The following is a 16,638-nucleotide window of genomic DNA, read 5'->3' as shown; positions in this document are numbered from 1 at the left end:
CTATCGGGAGGTCGCGGACCGTCGGTTCGTGCAGGATTCAACAGAAAGCTAACAGGACGGTCCGTTGATCGTGGCTGTAGCATGTTCGTCCCATCATTGACGCCGCCTCCGAAGGTTGGTACGCATGCATAGTGGTCATCGTGATCCCTCTAGTGGCAGGACTGTCTTGAGACAACCTCAAGATCATCCGGAGACCTTCAAGTCATTTTCCCGCCGGCCCGCGCCATTTGCCTCCACCTTCAGCTCGAGCGATCATCGCGGTCTGCTGGGATGCATGGCCTGGGACCAACCCGGTGGTATGCGATTCACGGCCTGATCCCTTCCCAAGTGTTGAGCTTTTACTGATCCCTCTGAAAGTACAAATAGGATGTCGCCGGAGCTCTGACGGCCGCAGTGATTTGACCAGGCTCACGCAGTCTCTTGGATCATGTTCGGACATCGTGTTATTCGTGCCCTGTCGCTCATCGCGCCCTTGCTGTGCCTTCTGGCACTCAGACCGCGAAGCGGGCTACTTGCACGGTGGACTCTGTCTCCGAGACCGCCAACGATGTGTCTGACTGCTCGACGGTATGCACTCCCCTTAGGAACACCATCTCTGGTATATCGGAATATGGCGTCTTGATCGCTCAGGTGTGACTGGGCACTTACTTCCACCCTCATCCCCGTGCTGAGCGTTCTTCAGTCTTATCCCGACAACAATGGTACCCCTGGCACGGATCCACGATCAGGTAGCTTATAAGTGCCCGCAGTTACCACTTACAGTGCACAGCAGTCCTAGATAGCCCGGCTAGTGACGTGAACCTCACCAACAAGGCCACCAAAATTGAGCTCGACTCCGACGCTTACAGACTTACCATTGACTGTGGCAAATGCACTGGATACGGTACGTCCTCACGTAGACAATTACCTCAGATTGGGCTGACATGTACCTTGGACAATACTTGGGACTTCGGCCCGTATTCGCCATCACTTGTGGGAAGAGAGGACTATATCTTCCGGCGATGCTACGGTGCGCTTCAACCTAAAGTCATCCAGCTCGTTCTGCCCTGATCGTGGATTCAAATTGATAGCGGCTGGTACTGAGTATGTTCGCTGGCCGCCTGAGACTAAGTACTGGCCGCGGAATCCTCGTGTGACACAGAATCTACACGCGGTCCGGCCATTATACATCAGTCATTCGTTCTCTGGTTCGTTCCTTGTCCTTTGTACCAGTCGTTGCAGGTAGACGCGGGCTCTATACATGCGACATTACACAGCGTGCCTCTGGCTTCTTTCTATACTGTGCAAAGCATACAAGTGACTACAACCAGCATCCCGATTCCTACACATGAGTACGCCTACATAAATAAGTTTTAAGATATTCAAGCCCCTCGGTGCTCAAGTCCTGACTGAGAACCTCGAAATCGATAGTGCTTGCTTGACGTCCTGTATCCTGACTTCCTCCCGGTGGAAGATCCCAGCCGCCAACGCCGCCTCCACGCCAGTCTTCTCAAACACCTCGACGAAGTGCCCCGGCTTACCCGCACCGCTACTCGCAACAACAGGTATTCGAACGCTCTTCCGCACCAACGCGATCAAGTCGACGTCGAAGCCGAGTCCCGTGCCATCGCGGTCGATGCTGTTGAGGATGATCTCGCCTGCGCCGAGCTTCTCGACGCCTTTTGCGAGTTGGACGACGGAAAGCGGGCGGTTCTCCCGTCCGCCCTTGACGGTGCATTGATACCACCATGCCTTCCCGCGCTCCTTCTCCGCGCCATCCGGCTTCCCAAAAACGAGCTCATCCTTGTATGGCCCGTCGTATCCCGGGTCCACGTAGCTCTGCGTGGGTCGATGGATACAACACGGCCTGACGGCCATACGCGTGCGCAATGGTCTCGATCGCACTCGTCCCGTCACCTTCTCCAATACCTCCATCTGGCGCGCTCGCGCATGCGCTCGACGGCATAGACCGCTTCTGTCGCAACGCTGACCTTGTCCGCGCCCGCACGGAAGTACGCGCCAGCGACCTCAAGCGCAGAGTGCGGCGTGCCATCCGGGTCGACTGTGTCCTTGATCCCGCCGCCGATTGTCAGCGGGACGAAGACCTCTTCCGCGGCTGCACGTACGACGGCGAGCATCGGCTGGTCGAGGAGGGGCGAGTGGCGGAAGGAGGTGATGTTCATGAGGCAGAGCTCGTCCGCCCCCGCAGAGAAGTAGCGCTCGGCGAGCGCGACGGGCTTGCCAAGGTTGCGTACGGCGCCGGCGGTGCTCGTCGCTAGACCACCGGTGACGGTGCCGTCGGATGTAGACGGGGCCTTTTCGCGGACGTCGTACTGGTCGCCTTTTGTTACGACTAGGTCACCGTCGTCGTTCGAGCGGACATCCATGCACGCTACGATGCGCTTCGTGAGGCCGTCTTGTGGCTTGGGGGCGGGCGATGGGAGGAGTGGCAGGGACGGAGGTGCGGCGGACTGGGGCTGGCTCAGCCAGCCTGCGAGCACTTGAGCCTGCAGGACCTGACTTCTCGGGGTGGAATTGGGTGGCGAAGACGTTGTCCTTGCAGACGGTCGCACGAAGACTTCCTGCCCGTACTGGTCGTGCTGTGTATCCACTGCGCAGACTCAAGGTGGGTCCAGTCGTATTTGGCACGGTAGAGTGCACGTAATAGTAGTGGAGGGACTCATCCAGGCCTTCGTTTGCCTTGTGCTCGGGATCTAGGAACTCGATCGAGTTCCACCCCATGTGGGGGACTGACTTTCCGCGCGAGAGAACTCCTCTATTCTGGAGGGACAACGCCAAGTCCTGTGTGGGATGGAGACTCGGCGGAGGCCTGGAAGAGGACTTGCAGTCCGATGCATATTCCAAGTACGGTCGTCCGACGCGATGTACCTTCGGAGGGGCTCCGTGTACCCTCTCGAGTTGAGACCGTCTATGGCGCTGCCGAACGCGCCGACACCGGGGAAGATGAGGCTCTGCAAATAGACGTGAGTGGACTCCGATGCACGCGGAGAGGAAGTAAGGACGCACAGTCGCCTTGTCGAAATCGTCCGGCGAGGCGATCCACTTGAACTCGTAGCCGAGCTTGGTGAGGGTGTTTGCGAGGCTCTGGACGTTGCCCGCGCCGTAGTCGAGCAGGTAGAGGCCCATGGCGGTCGGGGAACAGAGTGGGTTGTTCTGTGCAGCGCATCCTGGACTTGGTGGACTGTGTGAGTCAAGGCGATCTAATCTAATCAGAGTAAACAGAGTAAGGCCTGTATGTAAGAGGCGATAAGAAACGCCTACAAGCCTGCAATAGTGTTACGTACTGATGATTGTGAGAATGGCGTCGGGATGGCGTCGAGGCGATGGCTGGGCGCCTAGTCCCAGACCAGCATCATGACTCCCGGCTTCGCAAAATTGAGCGCATCGCAGCGCGGCCGCTTGCTCGGACCATCCCATCCTCTGCCGACTCGTTGCCCGTGCGTGCTCGCTTCAAAATGTCTCGCTCAATCAGCATCCCCGCCGAGAAGCCTCAAAACCAGGTCGTCGCTTCCCCGACCACCACCACCACCCTTCACGACAGGATGGCCGCTCGACGGGACTCTATAGCCACCTCCAACGTCCGCGAGTCCAAAGTCTTGCACCCCGTTGACAACGAGCACCTCCGGCTTCTCATCTTGGAGAACATCAGCCAGGAGGCCGTCAAGGCTTTCGAGTCGCATGGCTTCCATGTCGATCACCACACCAAGGCCATGTCCGAGACGAGCTCGTAGAGAAGATCGGGCAGTACCATGCCATTGGTATTCGTAGCAAGACGAAGATCACCAAGCGAGTCATCAAGGCGGCTTCCAAGGCATGTCTCTATATGCCAGTCACGGCCGCACAACTAACTCCTCTCGGTTTAGTTGCTGGTCATTGGGTGCTTTGCATCGGCACCAACCAGGTCGACCTCGACACCGCTGCCAAGGCCGGTATTCCCGTCTTCAACTCGCCCTTCTCCAACTCGCGCTCCGTCGCCGAGCTGGTCATCTCCGAAGTCATTGCGCTCTCGCGGCAGTACTTCCAACGCGGATACGAAATGCGCGACGGCATCTGGAACAAGCAGTCCAAGGGCTGCTGGGAGGTCCGTGGCAAGACGCTCGGCATCGTTGGCTACGGCCACATCGGCTCGCAGCTTTCCGTGCTCGCCGAGGCTCTCGGTATGCGCGTTCTGTTCCACGACGTGGTCAACATCATGCCTCTGGGATCGGCGCGGCAGGTCGAGGCCCTCACAGCGCTCCTGAACGAGTCCGACTTCGTCACGCTGCACGTCCCCGAACTCCCAGAGACGACGAACATGATCACCAAGGCGCTGCTGGCCGAGATGAAGAAGGGTGCCTACCTGATCAACAACGCCCGAGGAAAGGTCGTCGACATCCCTGCCCTCATCGATGCGCTCAAGTCCGGCCACCTCGCCGGCGCAGCCCTCGACGTATACCCTCCGAGCCGGGCTCGAACGGCTCGCCTTTCGACGATCAGCTCAACCCCTGGTCGTCGACGCTGCGCTCCATCCCCAACGTCATCCTCACGCCGCACATCGGCGGGTCCACCGAGGAGGCGCAGCGCATGATCGGCGAGGAGGTCTCCTCCGCGCGACGCGCTACCTCAACTACGGCTCGACGATGGGGCGGTCAATTTCCCCGAGGTCGACCTGCGCGCGATCACCGCAGAGCAGCAGGGCATCCGTGTCTGCCATGTGCACAACAACATCCCCGGCGTGCTGCGCCAGGTCAACGAGGTGCTTTCGCCGTACAATGTCGAGAAGCAGTACTCGGACTCGAAGGGCGATGTCGCGTACCTCATGGCGGACATCGCCGACGTCAGCCCGAGCGACATCAACAAGCTGCAGGAGCTCATCAACAAGACGAGTGCCAACATCCTCACACGGTTGTTGGCGTAGGGTGTTTTGGCAGTCGCGCTGACCATTAGGTGGCTGGTATCACCGCTGTGTAACAAAAGGACGACGCCTAGCTGTCTCCGTCCACTCAACTGGAATTCCACTCAACTGGAAACACTCGCTACTGTACCATACGCTGACCTAGATGCTGTATAATTAGGTTCAAAACAATGTATAAACTAGATGCTCCGCGGGCTTGCCAATCCATGGCCTTGGTACTCTGCAGTGCGGGGCTCCACCTGATATGTGAAGGACATACAAAGAGTGGCTTTGTTTCGATGACAGTGCTGTTGATACATCCGAGTTGTGTGCGACAAACGATACACCAAACCAATTATGAATACGTCGGTGCTCTAGCTGTCCTCCTCCGGGTCGCCAATACCACTCTGCAGGATGGCGAACGTGGTCTCTGACTCGGGCAGGCAGGGCGAGTCATAGATCTTAGCCTGTCGGTTCGGGCCGCGGCCTTTCTTAAGTTGCACACTGATACACTCGTGAGTAGGAAAAGGGTATCACGATGCAACTCCTCTTACCGAGTGGTGGATGCGTGGGCCAGGATATTACCTCCCACAGGCTTCTTCTCGTTGCCGGCGTACGGACCAGCAGAGCGTCGGGGTTGACATGACTTGGTTTGACATGACAACAGCGATGCCAAACTATTCGTAGAGTGATTATTCAGTGCGCGATGCGACTTCCTTAAGTCACGAACATACCTCGTCCGCGAGCCGTTGCAGCGTGCGAAGGAATTTCCCGAGGTGCGCCTGTCGAGCGGACAGCTCGCCACGTCCGTTGAAGTCCGTACGGTAGAGCGCAGTGCAAGAGTCGACGATCAACAGGCAGAACCTACATCGAGGCAGCGGGATCTTGTCAATCCATGCGCATATAGTGAGGTCACTGAATGCTCCTACCTCGACTCCGACATCAACGCACTCGCATTTGTAAGAAGCGAGTGTTGATGGTCCGCATTGTATGCCCTCGCGTATGCGACATTGTCTAGCACCTCCTCGCCGTTCAGCCCCAGGCGCTCAGCGACGGCGAGCAGCCGAACGGGACGGAATGTCCCTTCTGTATCGATGTACAAACATTTGCCTTCGCCCCGCCCATGTCTACCGGAAGCTGGCAGGTCACCGCCAAGGTGTGGCAGATCTGCGATTTACCAGTACGGAACTCGCCAAAGAGCTCGGTGATGGCGCCCGTCTCGATGCCACCGCCGAGGAGCGCGTCGAGGTTCTTGGAGCCAGTCGTGATGTGCACAAGCTCGGAGCGGCGGGCGTGAACTTCCGTGGCGCTTTGAAATCCGAGCGGTATGATCTTGTGTGCTGCGTGCGAGCATGGACACTATAGAGCCAGAGACGGCGTTGGGCACGACGTACCTTCTAACAATATCTTGTCTGCCTTCTGTTCGGATATGCCTTTAATCTGCATGAGGTTCTTCTTGGGGGTGTATGCGACAGCTTCGACGGTGTGCAGTCCGTTCTCTGCGAGTTTCTTGATGTCCTGTGCGTTGATGCCCGCTTCCTGGAGTTTCTGGACGAGCAGAGGACCCGAGGCCTGGACCTCCTCTTCCTCTTCATGCTGAGATGCTTGCGACTGAGACATGCTGCGAGCGTATGAGGGGGGGGAGCAAAGGAGGGGGAGCAGGAAGAGCGGGTCGAGGTCGGGGATGTCTCTAAGTGCAACACATGTCAAACGCGCCGCGCGCTCTGCGCGTCCACACGCGTGACGCGTCGTGACATCTCACGTGAACGCGTCCAATCACCTTCGGCAGGATTGACTTGGGCCACGGCACCGAGAAGAGTCGGAGAAGATACTACCAGAAGTACGTTGTGTAGACACCTGAATCCCAGTAAACGAGAACTGGGAAGCAAGATAATATCGAATGCTGTATATTATATCCTTAATCTGACCACTCCACAAGCGATGAGGGGTCTATACGTCGTACACCCGCGGAGGAGCCGCGACCGTTTTGCTAAGCGCACGTTCGAACCATTCGACAGCAGCCAAGTCGAGAATCACCCTGTCCCACTTGACCACGTCGTACACATTCACGTCCTTCGCGGTCGCAGCCTCCACCTTGTGGATGTTGTTGCTCGCCCTGATGAGCCCCTCCGGCACCGTATCCAACCCAGATACAAACAGCGTCTTCCTCCACCCAAGCTCGTCAATCCGCTTCGCCAGGTCTTTGGTCTTCCCTGAAGGCCACTCCAGGCTCTCCACGATACCCAGGGAGTTCTCCTTCACACGTGCACTCAGTGCGACACGCATCCCCATCTGGATGACCTTCCTGTTCAACTTCGTCGCGAAGTCTCGTGGCTTCGGTCCGAACGCGACTCCTCCGCCTCGCAACATCGGACTCTGGCCATCTCCAAGTCGAGCTCGCCCTGAACCCTTCTGTGGTCGAATTTTGGCACCGGAGCCACGTACTTCGCCACGCGTCTTCGTAGATGCTGTCCCTTGCCGAAGGGAGTCCAGGTAGTGAACGACACACAGATGCAGGATGTCCCGTCGTATAGGGTGTCCAAAGACGGTTGGATCGAGTTCTACGACGTTCTGTGACGTAGGAGGAGCATCTTCAGTTGGCCGAAGGAGGGACGACATAGTCAAGTATACAGGCGGTACAAACGGGTTGACCGCTACAGAGGAAATGCTTAGCCACAGCGTTTGAAGCAAGAGAAGTGACTTACCCGACGGCGATGCCAGCTCCGTCGTTTGCAACGCATTCTTGAGGACCTGCGTAGACGACTCCTCGACGTCAACGGCCAAAGATGAATCGGTCAATGGTTCCACCGTTGTGACCGTGGACAATCGACGGCATGCCCGCTGAGCGGTCTATACAGAATAAGTTGAACATTTCAGACGAGAGCGGCAGAACCACTCACCTGGCCCAGCGCACGCCGGATTACAGACAGCATTGAGATCGGAAGAGAGCCTGGGCTAGGCGCCGAATTCACTTGCGCCGGGCGTGTCGTGGGAATTTATCGAAGTCGGTAGCGCGCACAGCGAGGGCTACCAAATTCATCCACACCGTCCCGCCAAACGTCTCAAGACCTCCGGAGGGGTGAGTGATTCTGCTTCATTGGTCTGCTATGCTGCTGGAAGGCCGGGTCTATCATGCTTGCCAATTTGGTCGAAGAAACGGCTGTAGGAATGGGTGGATTGAAGGAGCACAACCTGGATGACACTGAACGACCAATCCGGCCTCCCTGCAGGTTTTGGCCTCTGGAGTTGAGTATTGACCTTCCGTTCTCTTCCAGCCAGCAAGTCGCCCATTCTCTGTTTTCTCTAAAATGGCATCAACAACCAAGGCTGTTCAGACGTTCGGCAAAAAGAAGGTACATGTCGCGCGGCTGTAGTACCAAACCTATTATTGACTGGGGGCGACGCCATACTAGACTGCCACGGCGGTCGCGCATGCCAAGGAGGGTCGCGGTCTCATCCACCTCAACGGCTCGCCCATCACGCTCGTCACGCCCGAGATCCTCCGCATGAAGGTCTACGAGCCGATCCTCGTTGCCGGTGAGGAGGCGTTTGGCGCCATTGACATCCGCCTCCGCGTGAAGGGTGGTGGACACACCTCGCAAGTGTACGCCATCCGCCAGGCCATCGCGAAGGCGCTCGTTGCGTACTACGCGAAGTACGTTGACGCGTACAGCGCAATGGAGCTCAAGAAGAAGCTCGTCGCCTACGACAGGACGCTCCTCATGCGGACCCGCGGAGATGCGAACCGAAGAAGTTCGGTGGTCATGGTGCCCGTGCTCGCAGGCAGAAATCGTGCGTTGCCTCACTTGCCGCCTGGACTGCTTTCATTGATACTTTGTTCTCACTAGTTACCGGTAAACGGTCACACTGGGTTGTCGATTTGCTTTGCATGTCATGTACCTCCGTCACCTCTATCTCCATGTCATGGCAATATGCAAAACTGTATCTGAGTTTCATTGGGATCATTATGCCGATCATACCGTTCTGTCAAGATGGGTTGTGGTGTCGTGGTGATTGTGATAGGCCTGCACGGAACATTGTGTCAATCATTAAGTAAACGCTGAGTAAACGTCAGAGTAAGTTCGTTCAGGTGATTACAATTCATGCGCCGGTAAGAATTCACAAAGCCATGCTATCCGGATCCGCGCCGCGGCGCAGATCCGGATAACAGTGCAGTTCGCAGAGGGTCGGCACAATTCATGGAAGAATCATGTTCGAGCACAACTCGGGCCAGTACTTGTGTGATGGCGGTCTGCCGTCTGCAAATGTGTAACGCTATATGTACGTGATGATTGGACATAGTATGTAGGCAGTGGCCAGGAGTTAGTAGAACCCGGCGACGCGTTGTGGCCTGGCCACGGGAGGCGCCCTCAGGCCACGTGCTACGCGTGCTGTTGACGGAAGTGAGGAATCAGAGGATCGCGGCGCGCGCGACTGCAACTCGACGCGATCATCCTCTCCCTCAGCGCGAGCATCCTAGGCCTACTTATTCTTCCATTCTGTTGCCTCAACAAATGGCCGACAATGCGCAGCAAATGAACATCTTCGTCGACTCGTCAGGCCGACCTCTGCATGTCTTCGTGGAGACTTCCGAGTTTGCCCAACGCCCAAAGCTCATTCGTGATCTGCGAGTTGCGTATCAGTCTTTTGTGTTGCCAATAATTTCTGACCCATAGCTTCCAGAGGGATGGGGCTATGATCGCCCATTATCCTTCTGAGGCACAGATTATCCTCGTCGATATGGAGACAAATGCCGGAAAGCAATTCGTCAACGACTGGGGTGCGGAACCGGGGAAAGTGGTCTTGCGTTGGGAGTGGGTGCACAAGTCGACTCAGGCGGGCAAAGCCCTGCTTGTCAAGGATAATTGGGGAGGTTGTCGCCAGCTGCCCAGAACGAACGGACATGTGGCTCTTGTGGACCACCAACAGTCAGTCGTCTGCTTTCCGGTACTTGCGAACAGCATTGTCTGACCCGCAGAAGAAGTCCTCTGCCCACTCCTCCCCCGATATCGCAGATCCTCCTCCTCAGCTGGGGAGCAACATGACCCTCCAGGCTGCTCTCCAAGCACTATCTCAGGGTCAAAATATACCATCGACATCCTCAGGCCTCGATCCCTCGGACATTCAACTGCCATTCGGGATACCGGTTCCTCAGGTGCAACCTAACAGTATCCCGCTGCCGACTCAGAACACCATCGCGCATATACCCGCGCATGTAACCCCCGAACTACTCAATGCTTTGGCGATTCTTCAAAATACGAATCCCACAGATCTCCAGAGCCTGCTGACGCAACTGAACGTGCAGGGGTCTCAAGTACCCAACGTACCAATGACAGAACCTGCGTTGAACTATCTGGAGGCCTCGGACGGTCCCCAGCCACGTCCTTTGGGACTCGACGCGTCCGATTTCATGAGCCCCAGCTCAAGTTCGGCGGCCACACGAACGCCGCGGCCTTCCTTCCGGCGCTCCTCTGATCCGCCCAGCTCCATTCCAGCTAAGCGTCGACAGTCTAAGGGCGGTACGCCGTCCTCCTCCATCTCCTCGCGTTCCAAGGGCAAGGAACGCGCTCACTCCCCCGAGCCACCGTTCAAGCAACGTCGTAGGAGCGACAGCTTCACAGACGACGACGACGACGACGACGGCGATGATAACGACGACACGTCATCATCCTTTCTTCCGGCCCCCGATTCTCTCCGCAATGCGGACGAAGTCTTCGTACACGACAACGGAGAACCAGTCGTATTTTGGGTGCAGATGGAGACGAAGCAACGCGGCGACTTGTTACAACTAATCAAAGTGAGTCCTCCTTAGTGCATTTCATACGCGGAACTGATGTGCTGTGCAGAGAAACAAAGGCAGAATAGTCGCGGAGCTCCAGGATGCAGACTTGGCCGTGCTGGCGCAGAACTCCAAACCATTCCCTCACTGGCTCAAGGTCGCCTCCCAAGCGGATAAGACAGTCATTCAATCGAGGTATATCCAGGACTGTGTCAAACGATCCGCGTTATTAGACACGCATGACTTCGGCTTTGATGAGCTACCAGTGCCGCAGCGTGGCCGTCCGAGGAAGAACCCACAGGTTACGACTCCTAAGAAGGCCAGCGCGGCCAGCTCCCCTACCAAGGCTAAGGCTCCGTCATCGGCTGGACGCTCCAGCAAACCGATACAACAGACTACAGAGCATGCGTCTTCATCGCGGCCAGTCCGTGCATCTTCTTCTCCACCGCCGCCGCCGCCGAGCCAGATGATGGTGGATGGCAGATACTATACACTGCGGACGAGTGGGAGTACGTCCAGCTCTACGTCCGGATACTACTGGCACGCGATCCGGACATGTCCCAAACAGCTATGGGCGACACATTCCACGAGAAGGTACGCATGACTCTGGAACGCTGCTGTCCGCTGTGCTCAGACAGAAACAACGTTTTCTAGATGCCTCATCACACCATAAAATCGTGGAGATCGTGGTTATCCAATGAGAAAAGATCCGAATTCATAAAACAGGCGAGGAAACGCGCATTCATTGAAAGGCGGAAGGCTCAGCAGATGTCGACGTCTCATCCCGACAGCGAGCAGACGAATGGGACGCCTGCAGTACCACTGCCGTCGAGCGAGCCCATGTCTGACCAGAGGGCCCCCCGGGGCCCCCTGCGAGCGTGTCAGAGGCCTCTGGTCGAGCCGCATCAGACTATGCTCGCGACGTCGATTTATGACTGAATTCCTTACGAACGGCGGCGCGGATGGCCGAGAGGACGATGAAGTCTGGGAGTGCCTGGCGAAAGAGGTGAGGTTTTATCGCTCACGGGGATCTCTGCATTCTCACAATATTTGCGTAGGGTCCGTCACGTACTGCAGAACAATGGCAATTGCTCTGGGGGGAGAAGGGCGCAGAGATTAACGAAGAAGTCCGTCGCCGACTAGATGCAGAGGAAGCTGCGATGCAGGCCAATCAAGGTCAATAGACGTGCGCGGGAATTTCATTAGCACCTCAACAGCCTTTGCGAGTTCGTTAGAAGATGATGGACTGTATCAGTAGGCGGACCCTGGTACCATAGCGGCGCTCTCATGTTGTACGACCCAGTACTTTTACCAGGCAGTATGCACGCATGTTGGCAGAAAAAGCATTTTATGAGATACTCTACAGCGGTCCATCTAATCCGACTCCCCTCCTGCATGCGCTGGCATCGTCGTAGGTGGGTTCTTGAAGAAACGCTTCCGCCGCTCTTCCTTGGTCTCGATTGAACCTTGCAGACTCTTTCCACCATAATCGAAGGTGCCCATAGCTGCACCCATCACAGCACACGAAGCAATTGCTATTGGGACTGAGCGTTCTGTGATGCAGCGGAAATGAGTGTGCTGGAACCTAAAGGAGTGACGCGGCTTACTCCGGATGCCCGCCAAAAAGCCTGCAGCGCAAGCACCCGCTGCGCCGTTCAGAGCATCATCCTTCGCTCTGGTATTCGCCACGACGGACTCCGTGAGCGCGAACGTCACGCCCATGGCACCTAGACATCGTCGTTCGCTCAGTCCCGGGTGCTTCCGATCGACCTGGGCAACAGACGTACCGAAGAACCCAATGGTTCCTCCCGTTCTCGTCAGGAAACCCGACGCGCCCGCAGTATGTGAACCCAGCGCATTTTGGATGGCACTGACGAATGCGCCGACGGCGGCGGCTTGGAACCCGACGGTGGAGGCGTAGGCAATGGTGGGCTTGGGGGAGTACGCAGCCGGGTCGGCAGAGTTTGACTGAGCGGCGGGCAACCCGGCGTTCTCAGACATTGGAGAACGGGACCAGGCTGGGCGGAGAGTGTATGTGAGTATGGAGGTCGAACCGGAGGCGGTCGCGGTAGACGAGCTGGTCCTTGCCGGCGCACTTGCCGCTTTGGGCCGGTGGCGGCAACTTGAATGGGTCGCCTCTCATTGGTCGACGCGTGCTGCTGCTTGCCACTGACCACCTCCGAGTCCATGCTGGGCAGGTCCTGCTCCGACTCCTGCTTCGTCCATACACTCTTATACCTTCGCGGATAGGCCCAACCGACCTGAATACTTGCACCTTTGATGGAGGATCCAGAAATTCAGGATGTTCCAGTTCCGGACGTGCCCTGGTTCCGAGGCTCGACGGATGCTCGCCCGTTCATCTTGTCTAAAGTGCTGAATGTTGGTTATTCGTACTTTTTGTGTTATTTCGGGTGATGTAAGTGCACAGACTAGTAGTCTACGCAATCAACGTCGTTGCCCTTTCACTGCACCGCTACTTTCCCTTGGTCCTCTTCCTCTATGGAGTGCTATGGGAAGGTAGTGTAACTGATGCACAGATCCTGGCGGACTGGAAGAAGACGACAGACGACTATGCAGGCTCCGTCGCGATTGGCGGTACAGGCGCATTCTATGTGTTCCCAAACTCGCTACGGCAAGCCGTTCTGCATACGGCTGCCCGATGTACGGAAAGTCGTTCAATCCATCGTTTGTTTCGGACTGATACACGTCTGGTACATTCTCAGGAAACATGGGAAGTGCAATGTGCCGCATGGGCTTTGAGCCTGCGGCATCCCACCGATCCCCTCATTGTCTTCGCGCCCTCCAGCGTGATCTACATCCTAGATGTTAAAACCCGCCGAATAATCGGCCGCCTGCGAGGCACGGAGGCGTAAGTCCGACCTTCCCTTTGCGCGCCGTTCTGAGACAGTGGAAAGCCCATCACGTCGATAGCCGTCCATCCCGTTCAGCCCTACCTGTTCTGCACGACTCACGCGACTTCACGAGTCGGATCTACGACCTGACATGCAACCCGTTGCAGCATCCGAACAACCCGTGTTGGCCGCCATCCAAGAAGCCTAGCCTCGCGGGGCCAGCGTTCGGGCTGCAGATGACAGAGAGCGAGGGCGAAGGCATCGGCCAGTGTGTCGCCGTGCTCGTGGGTGGCGGTCGGGTGGCCATCGAGGTGCCGTGTGAGTGCCGTGAGGAATCATAACGACTTCCGTGTGCCTCACTGTTGACCGCATTGCGAACGTTCGTACAGGCGTTTCATAGGACAGAGCCGCTCATAGCGACTTGTGGGGTGAGTGTATGATCTCTTCTTGTTAGCGTCACTCTGATTGGCATCGTCGATAGGTGGACCGAGCCGTAAAGATATGGCGTATCCCTCCACTTGTAGAGGGCCATTTAGCGAGGGAAGACAAGCCGCTATTCAGTACAGACTACATCCACAAGGCCCGCGTCCTCTCCATAGCATGGCTGAGCCATGACATCCTCATCTCACACAGCGCCCCCGCATTGATGCGGGAGGGCGACGAGCCAGATGATCTGTACGTAGAAACGGCACAGGTAACGTCGACTATTTCTTGGCATGGCATATTTGACGGGATGTGCAGTGCAGATCTGGCAGTGGCTTGGGATGAACCGTTTCTCCGCCCGACGGGGCGACAAGCCGATACCCAAGGTCATGCGAGGTTGCGCGAGTGTGAGCACCATCATTTCCATTCACCCTTCGTGTACTACACTTCGCAGGACTACCGAAACAGCGGTGCGTTTCCGCCTATACCCTTCCCCGTAAGACCACTCACGTCGTCGGACAGATCATTCAAAGTCCTCTCCGCGTACCACCTCCCCCTCACCGCGCTCCACGCGTCGGTCTACACGTCCCCGACGCACACGCACGACCCGCTCCTGCTCGTGCCCGTCGGGAAGACGTGCGGCGTTCAACGTGACGCACTTCCGCCCACGTCCGCGACCGCCGTTCCCGCTGGACGAGGATGAGGTCGTCGCGCTCACGAAGCGGATGCGGTTGGACGACGGCGACGGCGATGGCGGGGGTGACGCCGGGCACTCGGGGAACGCAGGCCAAAGCTCTTCGGGACGAGACGAAGGTGAGCGCGGTGCACATGGAGAGGTGGGGACGCCGCGGGGGGCGGCGAACAGGATGGGGAAGGTGAGGAGGAGCGAGGACGAAGGCGACCAAGACGTGTTCCACTGGGATGCGCACAGGGAGGGCTACATGGTGCGCCAGCGCTCGCGGCTCGAGGAGCTCTTCGCCGCCGTCGAGGGCTGGGACATCGACCTCTCTGCGGTGGCGGAGGGGAGGCGCGCGGAGCTGCCGGACATCAGGACGTGCGAGGTCGCATCTGGTGGAAGGGTTATTTTGGGCGCAGGCGATAGGGGGACGATGTACGTGTGGCGGTTGGCGGAGTGAAGGAGATGGTGTGGGCTTGGTGCGGGCTAAAAATATGTGGTCGTGCTGTTGTGGTCGCCATGTTGTGTGCGTCGTTTGTATGTATCGTTGTCACGCAATAGTCTGTCAGTGAAGTGGTTGGCATGACATGGATATGTTAGCTGTCAATCTTTGTTGAGGATCGACATCTTCTGCCAATGGTCGGAATGACATTGACAGGTGGAGACTCGTCCGGTATCACGGTTCTCGATATGCAGACATGCAACCTCACGACGTTATCGACAGCACACAATGTTGTCCGATCTCGCACCAATTGTATTCCAGATGTGACGAGCTAACGACACAAAAGAAGGAAAAGAAGGGACTCCGCAGAGATAGCCCAGCAACCGCGCTCCAGCACGGGAAAGGAACGGCCAGGCCCTCTATCGTACAACAACTCAAATAACCATATGTCCGTAACAATGTCGAAGCCACCGCGAGCCTCCTTCAGAGCAAGCCAGCCTGTCAGTCAACGTCCATGCATGGTCGGGATGTACACTCACCGGAGTCTACTGCTCACGCCGCCGCGGGAGCGTTGGAGTAGGCGATAGCGTCACCACCCTCGGAGCCATAGCAGGCAGGTTCTCAGGGAAAGTGTTCGTAGTAGACTGACGCCTGTCGTAAGAGAGCTCGCGGATGACTCCGTCAACAGCCGACGTGGGGATGTCCGAGCGAATCCAGTTGATGTCCTCGGGCGCAGGCTGCATGCGCTTCGACACGCTTGTTGTGGTACGCCTCTACGTCGCCACCGGTGGGTGCCATAGCGGGCTGGTTCTCCGGGAAGGTGTTCGTAGTGGACTGACGCTTGTCGTAAGGGAGCTCGCGGATGAAGCCGTCGACGGCGGAGGTGGGGATGTCAGAGCGGATCCAGTTGATGTCCTCCGGCGCAGGCTGGATACGTTTGACGACACGTTTGTTGTGGTACGCCTCTACGTCGCCACCGGTAGGTGCCATGGCGGGCTGATTCTCGGGGAAAGTGTTGGTAGTGGCAGCGTCGGCACGGACGCCGACTTCACGCTGTAATTTCTGAACAGGGCGCTAACGTGAGCTTCAGTCTGAATGCCGGTAGATACGAGGGGACGTACGCGGAAGGGCATGGGCATGGCGTGGGGCGCCGCGGCGGCCTGGCCGACGAAAGCGGCGGCGAACACGAGAACAATCGACTTGCACGAGAAGAACATCTTGGAGATGGGTTGCGAGGGTAAAGGGCGAGGTCGATAGCGAACTGCGAGTAGCTGGGATGTCGGGTCAACCGCGAAGGAATGAAGGGATCCGGCGGCCTGGCGCGGAGGAAATGAACTGCAACGAAGGTTAGCAGGGATGCGGAAGGCGAAGGGGGCGCACGGACATACAACGAAGGTGCGAGACGGAAGCGAGAGGGCGTGGGGGCGAGGAGACGACGCAGCGGGTATATATGGCATCCAGGGGCGCTCCTGATTGGCCTTGGGTGGTGACCGAGTCGACCGACCGTCGCCAAGGGACGCACACCCGTCGCCCTTCCCCTGCCCAATCAGACCTTCCTGATCGCCGCCTCGCCTCCCAATCGGGAACCGCGTT

General features: G+C 57.5%; 9 protein-coding genes across 9 annotated transcripts; 4 read left to right on the top strand and 5 right to left on the bottom strand.

Annotated features, from left to right (window-relative positions):
- Nucleotides 1-877: 877 nt before the first annotated feature.
- On the bottom strand, nucleotides 878-3,255 carry B0H18DRAFT_968792 (uncharacterized protein). The gene is made up of 8 exons (XM_048043535.1): nucleotides 3,007-3,255; nucleotides 2,849-2,951; nucleotides 2,771-2,820; nucleotides 2,641-2,733; nucleotides 2,545-2,599; nucleotides 1,909-2,470; nucleotides 1,071-1,816; nucleotides 878-1,009 (listed from the first exon to the last, which is right to left on the bottom strand). Exons 1-7 carry the CDS (start codon nucleotides 3,124-3,126, stop codon nucleotides 1,378-1,380), a joined length of 1,422 nt encoding a protein of 473 aa, XP_047900109.1. The 5' UTR covers nucleotides 3,127-3,255; the 3' UTR covers nucleotides 878-1,009; nucleotides 1,071-1,377.
- A 200-nt stretch (nucleotides 3,256-3,455) lies between these two features.
- On the top strand, nucleotides 3,456-4,897 carry B0H18DRAFT_1081322 (uncharacterized protein; the record flags this gene model as incomplete). Its single annotated transcript, XM_048031373.1, has 5 exons — nucleotides 3,456-3,712; nucleotides 3,746-3,815; nucleotides 3,902-4,398; nucleotides 4,422-4,578; nucleotides 4,643-4,897. 5 exons carry the CDS (start codon nucleotides 3,456-3,458, stop codon nucleotides 4,895-4,897), a joined length of 1,236 nt encoding a protein of 411 aa, XP_047900108.1.
- A 350-nt stretch (nucleotides 4,898-5,247) lies between these two features.
- On the bottom strand, nucleotides 5,248-6,493 carry B0H18DRAFT_1081321 (Rad51-domain-containing protein; the record flags this gene model as incomplete). The annotated part of the gene is given in 7 exon segments (XM_048031372.1): nucleotides 5,248-5,377; nucleotides 5,428-5,471; nucleotides 5,491-5,550; nucleotides 5,608-5,737; nucleotides 5,803-5,983; nucleotides 6,052-6,213; nucleotides 6,268-6,493. 7 exon segments carry the CDS (start codon nucleotides 6,491-6,493, stop codon nucleotides 5,248-5,250), a joined length of 933 nt encoding a protein of 310 aa, XP_047900107.1.
- Nucleotides 6,494-6,823: 330 nt separating this feature from the next.
- Nucleotides 6,824-7,806, bottom strand: B0H18DRAFT_1112904 (ribosomal protein L4 domain-containing protein; the record flags this gene model as incomplete). The annotated part of the gene is made up of 3 exons (XM_048032884.1): nucleotides 6,824-7,527; nucleotides 7,579-7,723; nucleotides 7,774-7,806. 3 exons carry the CDS (start codon nucleotides 7,804-7,806, stop codon nucleotides 6,824-6,826), a joined length of 882 nt encoding a protein of 293 aa, XP_047900106.1.
- Nucleotides 7,807-7,925: 119 nt separating this feature from the next.
- On the top strand, nucleotides 7,926-8,921 carry B0H18DRAFT_184781 (ribosomal protein S9/S16-domain-containing protein). The gene is made up of 3 exons (XM_048037010.1): nucleotides 7,926-7,952; nucleotides 8,153-8,226; nucleotides 8,287-8,921. Exons 2-3 carry the CDS (start codon nucleotides 8,182-8,184, stop codon nucleotides 8,719-8,721), a joined length of 480 nt encoding a protein of 159 aa, XP_047900105.1. The 5' UTR covers nucleotides 7,926-7,952; nucleotides 8,153-8,181; the 3' UTR covers nucleotides 8,722-8,921.
- Nucleotides 8,922-9,313: 392 nt separating this feature from the next.
- Nucleotides 9,314-11,979, top strand: B0H18DRAFT_968781 (uncharacterized protein). Its single transcript, XM_048043534.1, has 9 exons — nucleotides 9,314-9,504; nucleotides 9,557-9,808; nucleotides 9,852-10,670; nucleotides 10,720-11,076; nucleotides 11,136-11,246; nucleotides 11,307-11,468; nucleotides 11,507-11,575; nucleotides 11,626-11,658; nucleotides 11,711-11,979. Exons 1-9 carry the CDS (start codon nucleotides 9,388-9,390, stop codon nucleotides 11,834-11,836), a joined length of 2,046 nt encoding a protein of 681 aa, XP_047900104.1. The 5' UTR covers nucleotides 9,314-9,387; the 3' UTR covers nucleotides 11,837-11,979.
- Nucleotide 11,980: 1 nt separating this feature from the next.
- B0H18DRAFT_968778 (uncharacterized protein) lies at nucleotides 11,981-12,764 on the bottom strand. The gene is made up of 3 exons (XM_048043533.1): nucleotides 12,440-12,764; nucleotides 12,260-12,379; nucleotides 11,981-12,205 (listed from the first exon to the last, which is right to left on the bottom strand). Exons 1-3 carry the CDS (start codon nucleotides 12,651-12,653, stop codon nucleotides 12,027-12,029), a joined length of 513 nt encoding a protein of 170 aa, XP_047900103.1. The 5' UTR covers nucleotides 12,654-12,764; the 3' UTR covers nucleotides 11,981-12,026.
- A 2-nt stretch (nucleotides 12,765-12,766) lies between these two features.
- Nucleotides 12,767-15,208, top strand: B0H18DRAFT_968775 (uncharacterized protein). The gene is made up of 13 exons (XM_048043532.1): nucleotides 12,767-13,031; nucleotides 13,089-13,169; nucleotides 13,190-13,264; nucleotides 13,290-13,313; nucleotides 13,376-13,521; nucleotides 13,561-13,608; nucleotides 13,638-13,803; nucleotides 13,894-13,932; nucleotides 13,986-14,198; nucleotides 14,251-14,334; nucleotides 14,382-14,401; nucleotides 14,450-14,512; nucleotides 14,562-15,208. Exons 1-13 carry the CDS (start codon nucleotides 12,933-12,935, stop codon nucleotides 15,061-15,063), a joined length of 1,560 nt encoding a protein of 519 aa, XP_047900102.1. The 5' UTR covers nucleotides 12,767-12,932; the 3' UTR covers nucleotides 15,064-15,208.
- Nucleotides 15,209-15,339: 131 nt separating this feature from the next.
- Nucleotides 15,340-16,578, bottom strand: B0H18DRAFT_968770 (uncharacterized protein). Its single transcript, XM_048043531.1, has 5 exons — nucleotides 16,434-16,578; nucleotides 16,167-16,380; nucleotides 15,834-16,107; nucleotides 15,585-15,644; nucleotides 15,340-15,526 (listed from the first exon to the last, which is right to left on the bottom strand). Exons 2-4 carry the CDS (start codon nucleotides 16,260-16,262, stop codon nucleotides 15,598-15,600), a joined length of 417 nt encoding a protein of 138 aa, XP_047900101.1. The 5' UTR covers nucleotides 16,263-16,380; nucleotides 16,434-16,578; the 3' UTR covers nucleotides 15,340-15,526; nucleotides 15,585-15,597.
- Nucleotides 16,579-16,638: the final 60 nt, after the last annotated feature.

This window comes from Fomitopsis serialis, assembly GCF_022376445.1.
Source record: "Fomitopsis serialis strain Sig1Antser10 chromosome Unknown B0H18scaffold_2, whole genome shotgun sequence".
NCBI classification, from domain to species: Eukaryota; Fungi; Basidiomycota; class Agaricomycetes; order Polyporales; family Fomitopsidaceae; genus Fomitopsis; species Fomitopsis serialis.
Note: the sequence above shows the minus strand (reverse complement) of the source record. Positions and strands in the feature narration are given on the sequence as shown.

Coding starts and splice junctions, on each gene's coding strand:
- B0H18DRAFT_968781 (XM_048043534.1), top strand. CDS start 9,388: ATGGCCGACAATGCGCAGCAAATGAACATCTTCGTCGACTCGTCAGGC. Junction 9,505..9,556: donor AGCTCATTCGTGATCTGCGA/GTTGCGTATCAG, acceptor CATAGCTTCCAG/AGGGATGGGGCTATGATCGC. Junction 11,077..11,135: donor ATGCGTCTTCATCGCGGCCA/GTCCGTGCATCT, acceptor GGTGGATGGCAG/ATACTATACACTGCGGACGA.
- B0H18DRAFT_968792 (XM_048043535.1), bottom strand. CDS start 3,126: ATGGGCCTCTACCTGCTCGACTACGGCGCGGGCAACGTCCAGAGCCTC. Junction 2,734..2,770: donor CCCACACAGGACTTGGCGTT/GTCCCTCCAGAA, acceptor TCGCGCGGAAAG/TCAGTCCCCCACATGGGGTG. Junction 2,471..2,544: donor CAGGAAGTCTTCGTGCGACC/GTCTGCAAGGAC, acceptor AAGTGCTCGCAG/GCTGGCTGAGCCAGCCCCAG.
- B0H18DRAFT_184781 (XM_048037010.1), top strand. CDS start 8,182: ATGGCATCAACAACCAAGGCTGTTCAGACGTTCGGCAAAAAGAAG. Junction 8,227..8,286: donor AGACGTTCGGCAAAAAGAAG/GTACATGTCGCG, acceptor ACGCCATACTAG/ACTGCCACGGCGGTCGCGCA.
- B0H18DRAFT_968770 (XM_048043531.1), bottom strand. CDS start 16,262: ATGTTCTTCTCGTGCAAGTCGATTGTTCTCGTGTTCGCCGCCGCTTTC. Junction 16,108..16,166: donor CCATGCCCATGCCCTTCCGC/GTACGTCCCCTC, acceptor CGCCCTGTTCAG/AAATTACAGCGTGAAGTCGG. Junction 15,645..15,833: donor CCAGCCCGCTATGGCACCCA/CCGGTGGCGACG, acceptor GCTATGGCTCCG/AGGGTGGTGACGCTATCGCC.
- B0H18DRAFT_968775 (XM_048043532.1), top strand. CDS start 12,933: ATGGAGGATCCAGAAATTCAGGATGTTCCAGTTCCGGACGTGCCCTGG. Junction 13,265..13,289: donor GCGGTACAGGCGCATTCTAT/GTGTTCCCAAAC, acceptor CGCTACGGCAAG/CCGTTCTGCATACGGCTGCC. Junction 14,199..14,250: donor TGTACGTAGAAACGGCACAG/GTAACGTCGACT, acceptor TGTGCAGTGCAG/ATCTGGCAGTGGCTTGGGAT.
- B0H18DRAFT_968778 (XM_048043533.1), bottom strand. CDS start 12,653: ATGTCTGAGAACGCCGGGTTGCCCGCCGCTCAGTCAAACTCTGCCGAC. Junction 12,380..12,439: donor AGGAACCATTGGGTTCTTCG/GTACGTCTGTTG, acceptor GACGATGTCTAG/GTGCCATGGGCGTGACGTTC. Junction 12,206..12,259: donor CTTTTTGGCGGGCATCCGGA/GTAAGCCGCGTC, acceptor GCTGCATCACAG/AACGCTCAGTCCCAATAGCA.